The sequence below is a fragment of the Vicugna pacos genome, unplaced genomic scaffold, assembly GCF_048564905.1.
Source record: "Vicugna pacos unplaced genomic scaffold, VicPac4 scaffold_65, whole genome shotgun sequence".
NCBI lineage: Eukaryota > Metazoa > Chordata > Mammalia > Artiodactyla > Camelidae > Vicugna > Vicugna pacos.
The window spans coordinates 1649995-1663984 of NW_027328746.1; the positions used below are offsets into that span (position 1 = coordinate 1649995).

At 35.5% G+C, this 13990-nt stretch overlaps 1 protein-coding gene across 1 annotated transcript; it reads left to right on the plus strand.

Moving 5' to 3' along the window:
• The first annotated feature begins 8565 nt into the window (after positions 1–8565).
• On the plus strand, positions 8566–10800 carry SPIN4 (spindlin family member 4). The gene has a single exon (XM_031675196.2). The coding sequence runs from the start codon at positions 9136–9138 to the stop codon at positions 9883–9885; it is 750 nt and encodes a 249-aa protein (XP_031531056.1). The 5' UTR covers positions 8566–9135; the 3' UTR covers positions 9886–10800.
• The last annotated feature ends 3190 nt before the right edge of the window (positions 10801–13990 follow it).

Here is a 13990-nt window from a genome sequence, read left to right on the forward strand (position 1 = left end):
TTTACAATGTTGTGTCAAATTCCAGTGTCCACCACAATTTTTCAGTCATTCATGGACATATACACACTCATTGTCACATTTTTTTCTCTGTGATTTATAACATTTTGTGTATATTTCCCTGTGCTATACAGTGTTATCTTGTTTATCTATTCTACAATTTTGAAATCCCAGTCTATCCCTAACCACCCTCTACCCCTCTGGTAACCACAAGTCTGTATTCTCTGTCCATGACTCTTTAGATTCCACATAGGAGCGATCTCATATCGTATTTTTCTTTCTCTTTCTGGCTTACTTCACTTAGAATGACATTCTCCAGGAGCATCCATGTTGCTGCAAATGGCATTGTGTTGTCGGTTTTTATGGCTGAGTAGTATACCATTGTATAAATATACCAATTCTTCTTTATCCAGTCACCTGTTGATGGACATTTAGGCTGTTTCCGTGTTTTGGCTATTGTAAATAGTGCTGCTATGAACATTGGAGTGCAGGTGTCATCCTGAAGTAGATTTCCTTCTGGATACAAGCCCAGGAGTGGGATTCCTGGGTCATACGGTAAGTCGATTCCTAGTCTTTTGAGGAATCTCCACACTATTTTCCATAGTGGCTGCACCAAACTGCATTCCCACCAGCAGTGTAGGAGGGTTCCCCTTTCTCCACAGCCTCTCCAGCATTTGTCATTTTTGGATTTTTGAATGACGGCCATTCTGACTGGTGTGAGGTGATACCTCATTGTAGTTTTGATTTGCATTTCTCTGATAATTAGTGATATTGAGCATTTTTTCATGTGCTTTTTGATCATTTGTATGTCTTCCTTGGAGAATTGCTTGTTTAGGTCTTCTGCCCAGAAAACAAAATTCTTGATCTGTTGATTTTAGAGTGCTCTGTCCCTTTGCTCTCAGCTTACCTAGTGCATTTTCTCCTGATAAAAATTTACATGCTCTGGCTAACTGGATAATGACATCTCAAATTCATTTCCTAAACCCAGTTTTATTTTCCAGCTTTTCATTTTCATTGATCCATAGAGGTTTGAAGCAAGAAAAGACTTTACAGATGAATTAGTCCAACTGTCTTATTTTTTTGTCTGATGAAATGGAAGCAGAGATTCAATGACTTGTCCAAAGTTGCATACTTATTTTTTCTTATACATAAAATAGCATTTGTTATTATTTACATTAATAAGAAATACTATCATATTATATAATTTTCTGCACATTGTCATTTATATATATATATATATACATATATATATACATATATATATGTAATAACTTCTTATCTATTATATACTACAGTTTCACCTTTTTCTTTTAAAAAAAATTTGGGGGGACTAATTCTCTGTACTTTTTGCCCCAACTGACTCCACTGGAAAACATCTGGTATTACTATAGTAAAAAATCACAACAGGAAGGTGACATTGATAAAGTTATCAAACTTATGGAGATTTCATCAGTTATATATGAACTCATGTGTGTGTATTTAATACTATGCAGTTTTATCACATGTGTAAGCTAGTGCGGCAAACACTGAAGTCAAGATGAAAAGAGTTCTGTCACAAAGATTCCTCATATCACCCATTTTTAACTACAGTTGCCTCCCTCCCACCCCAGCTCCCTAATCCACGGGAGCCGTTAAAATAGAATTTTGTCATTTTAAGAATGCTATGTGAAAATAATAATATAATATGTAACTTTTGAGATTGACTTTTTAAAACTCAGCATAATTCTCTTCAATACAAATACAGAATTTCACTTATGTCAATAGCTTGTTCCTTTTTATTGCTGAGTGGTATTCCATGCTATGAATGTATTGTTTTTTCTTTTTTCAGTCATACCCCATTTGAGGACATGTGGTTTATTTCTAGATTTTATGAATTATGAATAAAGATTCTATGATCATCCACACACATGTTTTTATATAAACATACATTTTTATTTCTCTAAGATACATGTCTAAGAGTATGATTGTAGGTTATATATTTCATGTTTATTTCATGTTTATTTTTGTAGAACCTGACAAGTCTTTTACAGAGAGGATACATCATTTTACATTCCAACCATCAGTGTAAGAGAGAACCAGTTTCTCTGCATCCTGGCCAGCATTTGGCATGTTCACTATTTTTCTTTTTTAATTTTAACTATTCTAATAAGTGTGTAGTGATACCTTATTATGGCATAATTTATATTTTCCTAACGGCTAATGATTTCTCCATGTGCTTGTTTACTGGTTGTATATCCTTTTTGTGGAATATTTGTTCACATCTTTCACCATTTTCTAATTGGATTTTTGGCTATTTTACCATTGAGTTTTCAGAGTTCTTTATATTTTCAAGAACAAAGTTTTTTTTTAGATATATGATTTGCAAATATTTTCTCCCTTTATGTGGCCTGTCCATTCATCCTCCTAACAGAGATTTTCATACAGCATACTTTTTAAAAAAATTAATGAAGTTCAATTTATCAATTGTTCCCATGAGGAATCCTGCTTTTGGTGTGAGGAATAAGAAATCTTCAGCTGGTACTATGTCCCAGAGATTCCCTCCTATGTTTTCTGTAAACATTTTTATAGCTTTAAATTTTACATTTTAGTCAATTTTTCATTTCAAGTTATTTTTTGAATAAGATAAGAGGTTTAGGTGTAGATCCTTTGTGTGCATCTGTGTGTATATGTGTGCATTCAGACCTTGAGATGTCCAACCCCCCCAGCACTATTTCTTGAAAAGGCTATCTTTTCACCATTGAGTTGCTTTTGAACATCTGTAAAAAATCAGTTGGACATACTTATGTAATTCAATTTCTGGATTCCCTTTTCTGTGTCATTGATTTATGTGTCTGTTTTTCTTTAACATCACACTTTCTTGGTTACTGTAGCTATGTAGCTATCAGGTAGAATGATTCTTTCTACTATATATTTCTATTTCAAAATTGTTTTAGATATTGTAGCATTTCTATATAAATTTAAGAAGAATCCTGTGTATTTCTATGAAAAACTTTGAATTCTCATAGAAATTGCCTTAAACTTATAGATCAATTTAGGGAGATTTAACATCTTTATCATGTTGAATCTTCCAATCTGTGAACACAGTGTGTCGCTCAGTTTATTTAGATCTTATTAAATTTCTGGCATTAATATTTTAAATTTTCAGTACACAAATCTTGTACACACTTTGATAGACCTATACCTAAGAATTTCACTTTCCTTAAAGCAATTGTAAATGTTAGCTCTTTAGTTATTATCTTACAGTTTCTTGAGACTGTTCTTTTTATCTATCTGTTTTCTCTCTTTTGTTCATATGGAGTAAATTCTATTTTTCTAACATCAAGTTTGTTGACTATGTCTTCTTTTATCTCCAGTCTTACACTGATTCCATCCCAGGAGATTTTTATTTTCGTTATTTCATTTTTCAATTCTGAATTTTCCATTTGGTTTTTACTTATATTTATTTGCTTAGGTTTTCTACTTTTTTCCATTTGTTTCAAGATACTACAAAATTGTGCCTTAAACCACTTTAATGCTTTAGATAACTTTAAAATTTATTTCAGATAATTTTAATTTTGATTTATCTTGGTTTTGGCATTATAAGTGTCTTGTCTCATTCAAGTTGTGATTTTGTTCCTTTTGATTTTCATTGCATCCTTGTCATTTTTGATATTATGATACTCTGTTCTATTTAACTTTCCTTTATTAGATAGTCCCCTTGTTACATAGCTTGAGGGTCAGGTGAGGCCACATGTTTAGCTTCTTTGTGGGATCTCTTGGCACTACCTTTACAAAAGTGGAGCACTGACCCACACTGCCTCATTGCATATGGCTAGGATGGATAGAGGTTTAACTCCCTTCTTAGATCTGCCAGTACTTTCATAATGAAAATTGGGTACTGACTCATACCATCTCATTGTCTCCAAGAGGCTGTGGAGGCTTATCTTACCACTGGACCTCACTGACACCAAGGATGTATGGAGTTTGAGTGCTAAGAAATTTACCTGCATTTTCTCGTTTAACCTTTACAGCGACCCTTTCGGGTAAATGTTATAATTATCCACATACAGGCATACCTTGTTTTATTGTGCTTCACATTTATTGTGTTTTTGGCAGCCATGTGTCAAGCAAGTCTTTTGGTGCTATTCTTCTAATCGTATTTGCTCACTTCATGTTACTGTGTCATATTTGGTAATTCTTGCAACATTTTAAACTTTTTTCATTATTATTCTATCTGTTATGGTGATCTGTCATCAGTAATCTTTGATGTTATTATTGTAATTGTTTTGGGGCACCACAAGCAACACCCTTATAAGATGACAAACTTAGTAAATGTTGTGTGTGTTCTGACTGCTTTGCCAACTGACCACTCCTGTCTCTCTCCCTCTCCTTGGGTCTCCCTATTTCATGAGACAAAACAATATCAAATAGGCCAATTCATAACCCTACAATGGCTTCTAAGTTTTCAAGTGAAAGGAAGAGATACATCTCTCATTTTAAATCAAAAGCTGGAAATAATTAAACTTAGTGGGGAAGGCAAGTCAAAAGCCAAGATAGGCCAAAAGGTAGGCCTCTTGAGACAAACAGCCACATTGTAAATGGAAAGAGAAAGTTATTCAAGACAATTAAAAGTACTACTCCAGTGAACACACAAATGACAAGAAATTGAAGCAGCCTTCTTTCCTATACTGAGAAAGTTTTAGTGTTCTAGATAGATAAAATCAGCCACAACATTCCCGTAAGCCAAAGCCTAATCCAGAGCAAGGCCCCAACTTTCTCCAATTCTATGATGGCTTTGAGAGGTGATGAAGGTGCAGAAGAAACATTTGAAGCTAGCAAAGGTAGGTTCATGAGACTTAAGGAAACAAGCTGTCTCTAAAACATCAAAGTGCAAGATGAAGCAGCAAGTGCTGATGTAGAAGCTACAGTAAGCTATCCAGAAGATCTAGCTAAGATAATTACTGAAGGTGGCTACACTAAATAATAGATTTTCAAAGTAGACATACCAATCTTATATTGGAAGAAGATGCCCTCTAAGATGTTTATAACTAGAGAGGAGAACTTAATGCCTGGCTTCAAAATTTAAAGGACACACTGACTCTTTTGTTAGAGGCTAATGCAGCTCAAGACTTTAAGTTGAAGCCAATGCTCATTTCCTATTCAGAAAACTCTTGGGCCCTTAAGAATTACATTAAATTTCTCTGTCTGTGCTCTATAAGTGGAACAAGAGTGCCTAGATGATAGCACATCTGTTTACAACATGATTTACTGAATATTTTAAGCCCACTGTTGAGACCTAATGCTCAGGTGAAAAAAAGTACCTTTAAAAATATATTAATGCTCACTGACAATATACCTGGTCATGCAAGAGCTCTGATGGATATATACAATGAGATTGTTACCATGCCTGCTAACATAGCATCAATATGTAGCCCATGGATCAAGGACTAATTTTGACACCCAAGTCTTTTTATTTAAGAAATACATTAGCTGCCATAGATAGTGATTCTTCTGATAGACCATGGCAAAGCAAATTAGAAACCTTTTGGAGAGGATCAGCATTCTAGATGCCATTAAGAAAGTTCATAACTCATGGGAAGAGGTCAAAATAGCAATGTTAACTGGAGTTTGGAAGAAGTTGATGGATGATTTTAGGAGTTCAAGACTTAAGTGGAGAAAGTAACTACAAATACAGTAAAAATAGCAAGAAAATTATAATTAGAAGTGGAGTCTGAAGATGTGACTGAATTGGTACACTCACATAAAACTTGAATGAAGTTTTGCTTTTTATGAGTGAACAAAGAAAGTGGTTTCTAGAGATGGATTTTACTCTTGGTGAAGATACTATGAAGATTGTTGAAATAACAACAAAAGATTTAGAATAGTATGTAAAGTTAGTTGATAAAGGATTGGTGGGGTTTAAGAAAATTGATTCCAATTTTGAAAGAAATTCTACTGTGGGTAAAATGCTATCAAACAGCATTGCATGCTACAGAGAAATTGTTCATGAAAGGAGAGTCAATGAATGTGGCAAACTTCATTGTCTTATTTAAAAAAATTGCCACACCTACCTCAACCTTCAGCAACCACCACCCTGATCAGTCAGCAGCCATCAACATCGTGGTAAGACCCTCTACCAGCAAAAGGACTGTGACTTTTAAAGGCCCAGAAGACAGTTAATATTTTTTAGCAATAAAGTTTTTTAATTAAGGTATATACCTTAGATTTTTAAACATAATTGTATTGCACACTTAATAGACTATAGTGTAATATAAACACAATATTAATATGCATTGAGAAACAAAAAAATTGTGACTCACTTTATTGCAATATTCACTTTATTGTGGTGATCTGTAATTGAACCCACAATATCTCTGAGGTATGTCTATGTTGCAGTTGATGGTGTTCTCCTAATTGTTTTCAGACTTATGGACACATATCCACAGGATCAGTGTGTGGGTGCTTTGAAAGGATAAAGCTGCCATGGGAGATTTTAAATCTCCAGGACTGCAGTCTTCAGAGGCTTGTATAAGACTACTTGTTTCATTTTGGAGGATTTCTTTGGATTAGAGCAGAGCAGCTGAAACCACTTACTTATTTATTTAACAAATACTTATTGAGTACCTACTCTCTGTAAGGCACTTGAGATACAAGATAAAAATCTTTTCTTGAATGAGTTTATAGTCTAGTGGGTAGGCATACAAAGTAAGCATTATATCTTAGTATAGTTAGGCCCACTGAATCCATAATGTTAGATAATGATTTAAACATCAGAATCATAGTTTTAGAGAAGAAAGGATATTAGAAATTCTTTGTCTCCTCAGGCTGTTTTGTGGGATTGTAAGCAAGAATTCCATTGAAGTGTATAACCAAAGAGCCTGAATTGTTTGCCCTGTTTGCATTTGTGTTCCTGGTGGCTGGTCTTCACTTTCAATAGCTCTTCTAAGTGAAAATAACAGCACATCTTGGTTTAGGGAATTCCTTGGAGGGCATTGTCTGTGGAACATAATGACATGAGAGTTAGACATAACTTCTGACTTTCAGTGTATAGATTGTATATATGTGTGACTATGTACACACCACTATGTCATTCTAAACAGATACCTTTTAATATATGTAGTTTTCTTGCTCCTTTGGAATTACTTCCTTAGAATTATTTTCTTATATTATAGTATTGGAGAGTTAACCCATCTCCAAATTCTTTGCCTCGGAAATATGTGAAACTGAAGGATCTGCACATATTCTGCAGAATCAGCTATTAAGTGGTATGAGGACTAGGATTTTCTGTCCCTGTCTTGGAAGGTAATGAAATGTGCAGGCAGTCAGCACTGCGACCTTGCAACCCTCTTCCTTGCTTTCCAACATTTCCAGATGAATTAATGGCCTTTTTTTACCCAATGATGATATGAGACCTTCCTTTCTTACCAATGAAGATTGGAGAAATGAGAATGATAGACCTAGACTTCTTTGGTTTTTACTGTCATCTTGTAACAAGGATAAAAGATTTATAGACATTCTCATTTAACCTTCATAACGGTCCTGTGACTTGAAGTAGGTGAAATCAAGAACACTTTCTTTTCTGTTTTTCAGATTTTCCATATGAGCATGCAGGACTTTTATAATCAGAAAAACAGAAAATACATACCACAAAATCTTTTCATTTTTTCTGTCTCTACAAAATTATGGCCACAATTTTGTTTCAATATCCTACTTTTTCATACATTGTTCTTATTTCTTATGTAGATCTCCATGTCATTAAATATTATTTGAAAATATGGTTTATACTGGCTCATTACATCCATTTACGAGGGTAAACTAGTTTTATTCAGTCATAGACCATTTAAGATAAATAATGGATGATCTATATAAAGGAACATTACGGAATCATTAAAAATCATGTTTTCAGAGTATTTAATAACCTTGAAAATTATTCACTAGATGTATGAAAAAAGAAGCTATAAAGATATGAAATCTGCTCACAATTTTGTAAAATATAAGCATAGGTTTAGTGAGAGGGAAATCAGAACTATTAACATTTTGTCGCAAGTCTAGATGGTAAGATTAAGGTTAGTTTCATTTTTTGTTTCACTGAATTTCAGAAAATCTCCAAAGTGTCTGTACATTTGTTTTACATTCAGAAAAAAAAATTAAAAAAGCATTACCAGGAGTGAACAGATAGAAAATATAAAGGGGAACTTGGATCAAGATGGTTGACTGTACAGGACTTTTTCTTATATCCGGTCTTACAATCCTTAAACTGAAAGAAAATAATTTATATATACAAACTCGTGTGTGTGTGTGTGTGTGTGTGTGTGTGTGTGTGTGTGTGTGTGTGAGTGTAATATTTTTTAAAGGCTTTGTAAGGAATTCCTGGAAGATAGAAAGCAGATGGAGAGGCTGTGGAGGAGGTTGGCAGGCTACAGGCGGCCAGAGAGGAGGAGGGGAGTCAGCCAATCTGGCTAGAGTTTGAGGGAAGCGGTCGCGGGGCGTGTGAGGGAAAGAGGGAGTGAGCGCCTATGACTGTGTGGATGGAACGTAGTGCGCGCCCGAACCCGCCCTGCTGCAGCTGGCGGAGCGGAAGACGGAATGGCGGGGGCGGGGCTGCGGCTCAGGCGGGCTCTGAGGGGTCCGGTTCCCGAAGCGGCAAAAACCCTGGCGCCAGAGCTAGGCCGAGCAGAGCAGCATTGCGAAGCCGCGGCCGCGCGGACTCGTCAAAGACACGCCGCCGCCTGCGACTTTGGCGCTGCAGCCATCCCTCCTATCCCTTTCCCGTCGTCCCCTTCTCCGTCGCTGTATCGCAGCCGCAGCACCATCGGTAACAGCTAAGTGGTCAATTCGGGGACTTGGGTTTGGGAGTCGGGGCGGGCGAAAGGCGGGGGCAGCACAGGCGAGCCCGCCATCTCCTGCGGCATCTGCCACTGATGCAGGCACCTCTCCGGGGCGGGAGAGAATACTGTCAAGAGGTCCCCGCTGTCCCTGTCCACAATCAGAATTAGCGAGCTTCTGCCAAGCCTTGGGGAGAGCTTTGCATTTGGGGAAGGAAGAACTGACCAGGGACTCGGAGATCACGAGAAAAGATTTCATATTGGATAGTGTTGACTTTTTGTCAGCTTAATCTAGAAAGTTGCAAAGTTGCCAAGCCCCCTTAAGCCCTGAGACATGTCACCCCCAACTGTGCCTCCGGTGGGCGTAGATGGCGTGTCAGCATACCTGATGAAGAAAAGGCACACCCACAGGAAGCAGCGGCGCAAGCCCACTTTCCTCACCCGTAGAAACATCGTGGGCTGCCGCATTCAACACGGCTGGAAGGAAGGCAACGAGCCTGTGGAGCAGTGGAAGGGCACCGTGCTCGAGCAGGTTTCCGTGAAGCCCACTCTCTACATCATCAAATATGATGACAAAGATAGTGTGTATGGACTAGAACTGCATCGAGATAAGAGAGTTTTAGCGCTAGAGATCCTTCCTGAGAGAGTGCCAACTCCTCGCATTGATTCGCGCCTGGCAGATTCCCTGATTGGCAAGGCAGTGGGTCATGTGTTTGAGGGTGAGCACGGTACAAAAGATGAATGGAAAGGCATGGTCCTGGCAAGAGCCCCGGTGATGGACACTTGGTTTTACATCACCTACGAGAAAGATCCAGTCCTTTACATGTACACTCTGCTGGATGACTACAAAGATGGTGACCTGCGCATCATTCCAGATTCCAACTACTATTTCCCTACAGCAGAACGGGAGCCTGGAGAAGTGGTTGACAGCCTCGTGGGCAAGCAGGTGGAGCACGCCAAAGATGATGGGTCCAAGAGAACCGGCATTTTCATCCATCAAGTGGTGGCTAAGCCGTCTGTCTACTTCATTAAGTTTGATGATGACATTCACATTTATGTCTATGGTTTGGTGAAAATCCCCTAAGTTAATTGTGTTCTTTTCAAAAGCTGTGGAACTATTAAATGCAAAATATGTCATGCGAACTTTTGAGAACAGTTTTTGTGTCAGAAATTAAAGAATTTGTTATTACTTACTGTGCCTCCATATCTTACATTAACTAGTTCCACAGTTTTGCCCCAAGTGTGCTTTGATACTTTGATATTACCTTGTTCTGTAATCAAAAGTTTAAATCAGGTGCTAATAGAAGATTGAAAAGGGTCTGTAAACTTTGGAACAATGAAAAACTAGATAAAGAAAAATGAATGGTGTACACACACTGTGGCGCCCCCCTCGCCATTTCCTTACTTAACCTTTTTTTCTCCCCAGGTAACAAGTGTTAAGAACATAATATATATTCTTCCATCCTCCTACAGAAAGTCTGTTGTAGTCGTTTCTGTAGAAATGTCAAGCCACATCATTTCTTTGTAATTGCCTTTCTCACTTGACATATCTTTCTAATCAGTAGCTACAGATATCTCTCCCTCCCACTCCCTCCCTCTCCCCATCTTTCTCTGGAATTTATTTTTGTATGTTGTGTAAGATAGAAGTCCAACTATACATTTTGTTCACATTGGATACCTGATTGTGCCATCACATTTATTAAATAAATCACACATCACATTTCCCTTCTCCCTCTCTTTCTCTCCTTTTATTCCTCCCTCCCTCTAATAGCTGCATATACAAGTACATGTTTATGTACCAAAATGGTACCACTCATGAACCATTCCATTGTGGATGCCTTTTAAGTTATTTCCCTTTTTTCACCGTAACACTCCTACAATACATACTGGTGCTTTTATTTTTATAGGATAGCTTCCCAAAAATGGGACTACTAGGTAGGTGTATATTTAATTTTATGAGATACTACAAAATTATCATCCAAAATGAAAAGGTTCATTTTCCAGCATCCTTTCAGCATTCTTTAATGTGTGCAAATCTGAACGATGAAAAATTACATAGTATTGTTTCTTTAATTGATAAACTCAGTGAGTTTTTATTTGCTTGTTTTTACTATTTGGACTTTTTGTGATTTGCCAGTGCTTATCCTTTGCTCATTTATCTATTGAATCTTTGATCTTTTCCTTATAAATTTATAGAAATTCTAACTATATTTACTATATGGTGCACAGTAATCAGTTGTAGCCCTTATATATTATGATTTTCTCCCTTCTATAACTAATCTTGACTTAATTATTGATATATTTAAAGATTTTTTTTAAGTTTTAGTTAGACTGTTATTTCCTTTTTAGCTTTGGTTTCCTGTCTTTTTCAGCTGAATACCCCCACTCCAAGGCATACAGATATTTACCTTCCTGTTTTAAAAAAATATTAATTTTGAGCTTTAACTGTTTGATCCATCAGGAATTTATTTTTGTATATGATATAAGATAGAGGTCCAACTATACATCTTTTTTCGTATACTATTATGCTATCAGATTTATTAAATAAAGTACGTATTTTCAAATTCCTGAGCCAGTTTAACTGTACTGACCTGAACATAAATTTTGGACTTTGGTAAAGGAAGTCTCCTCTCATTAGTTTTTTATTTTCTTCTTTTATATAACCTGTCCTATACATTCGTTCTTTCAATTGAAAATTTGGAAGCCTTCTTTCCACATTTAAAAAATTGTGATGTCTTAGAATTGTATTACATTTCTGAATTTCTATTTAAAGGATTATTTTAATGATATTATTAATGATTAATATCAAGAATTTTGGTACATCATTAAAGTCTTTTGGTTTTGGCTTTGTAATTTTCTTCATATAAGTCCATCACATCTGATTAAATTATGTCTAAATATTTTTACAGTTTTTGTCACATTTTTAATTGAGTTTTTTTTAATTTTTCCCCTCCTCATTTGTACTTTTGGCAATACAGACAAACTACAGATTTTTTCTTCTATTTAATCAGCTTTCTAAATCCTCTAAATTGCACTGGGTTTTTAAAAAAATATTTTAGGCTTTCTAGATATACAATCATTTCACCTGCAAATAGAGATAATTTTATTTCTTATGATGTTTATATTAATTATTATTACATGATCTGTATTCTCCAAAACAGTTTTGAATAATGACTATGGCAGACATGCCTGTCTGGTTCTCAATTTTCATGGAATTGTTTTTAGTATTCCCTATTAACATGATATTTGCCATTGGTTATTAGTGAATAGTCATTAAATGTTAACATGTTTAGGGAGTTTCTTCTATTCTTGTTTTACATAGTGTTATTACTACAAGTGGCTCCTGAATTTTATCAAATGTCTTTTCAGCATCTGTTGATAAAATAGTATGATTTTTTTCCCTTTAATTTGTTGACATAATGAATTAGAGTGGTAGGTATTTGATGTTGAACCAAATTTGTGCATCTGGAATAAATCCTACTTGGTCATGGTGTAATAATCATTTGATACATTGCTGTATATTATTTACCAATATTTTATTTGCTTTACATTCCAAAGTGAAACTGTAATTTTCTAGTTTTTTATTACAATTGTGCTAGCTTTAAAAATGAATTGGTGAGTTTTCAATCTTTTTCTGTGCTATGGAATAGTTTAAATGGCATTAGAATTATTTGTTCTTTAAAAATTAGTTAGTAATGAGCTGTAAAAACAGTCTAATCCTGGTGACAATTTTGATAGTTGATCTTTAATCAGCTTTCTTATCTCTTCAATGGTAGTTTATTCAAGCTTTCTATTAAAAAGGAACATATATTCTCTATTATCAAGCTTCTTGATTGTATTATTCAGATGCTTTGTCTTTGCATGTTGCATATGTTTATGTCCTACATATGTTCAATTCTGAAAACATTGTGATAAAATCATCATGTATAACTGTTTTAAATTCTCTTTGTATTTTATTTATTTTGAAAAATTAAACATAATACAAGAAGTATGAAAGATATAATAAGCATTTGTTTACCTTCACCAAAAATTAACAAGTGTCAACATTTTGGCATATTTACAATATAATGTTTCATTCCTCCACAGAGGCAAACACTATCATGAATTTGGTGTGAATCTTGCCTATGTTTTATATATTTACTGCAAATATAACCACAATTAATAGTATCTATTTTTGTGTTTTTTAAAAAATTTCAATATGAATGCTAAACTTGGAATTTCTTGTACTTTTTGTTGTAGAGATTCTTTTTTCCAACTGAGAAATGGGTTGCAACAACAAAAACAACCAATAACACTGACCTTAGAATGCAAGTCACTGTTCTAGGTACTTTTACCACTTCTTACACTCAGGGAGGCTTGCCCCAAGCCACAACACTGGCAATTGCCTGAAACAAAGACAAAAATTCAGCTGTCAAGGAGATTATATTCTGGATGTAGCAAGGCAGATATCCACCACCCACCCTTGACCTCAAGACCAGAAATAAGCATATTTTCCTATGATAATATTGGAGTTACCCCACTTTCTGACACTCAGGATTAGAGCTGGCCTTTATCCTGTCACTATTTTAAGAGTTTGGGACATAGCAGTGGACAAAACAAAAAACTTGCTTCCTTAACACTTTTTTTTTTATCTTTCAAGTAACCTTAACACCAATAACAAAGATATATGGTAGGTATAAAACTCTACAAAACAACATAAAAAGAATGTGATAAATAACAAAGGATTGGGGTATATGTGTACTATGTGATAAACTGTACTATACAGTTTGTCTTTAGACAACAAAAATATAACTGTATATTCATTTTAGATACATAACACTTTCTAGTTCCTGCTCTCTCACTAGGCCCCAGGTCCTGAATCAAGTGTTATATTATTCTGTAATGACAGTGGATTTTTAGCATAAAGTAAGAGAGAAGCTTAACCCTGGACTAGAACCTGGAGATAGAACAGTGGAACAATCTAAATAAAACCCCTGCTCTCTTAGAACATATATTCTAATGGGATGCAGAAGGCAACCACCTACGATCTTTATATCCCTGGCCCTTAGGCCTTGTATATCCCACAACTTGTTAGTCAGACAGAACAAGGTTTCACCTTGGTTCTAATTCTGTTTTAGAGGTTAAGAATACAGTTGTGAGCAAAATATGGAACTATGTCTTAGTGGGAGGAAGGTAGAAAAAAATAAATG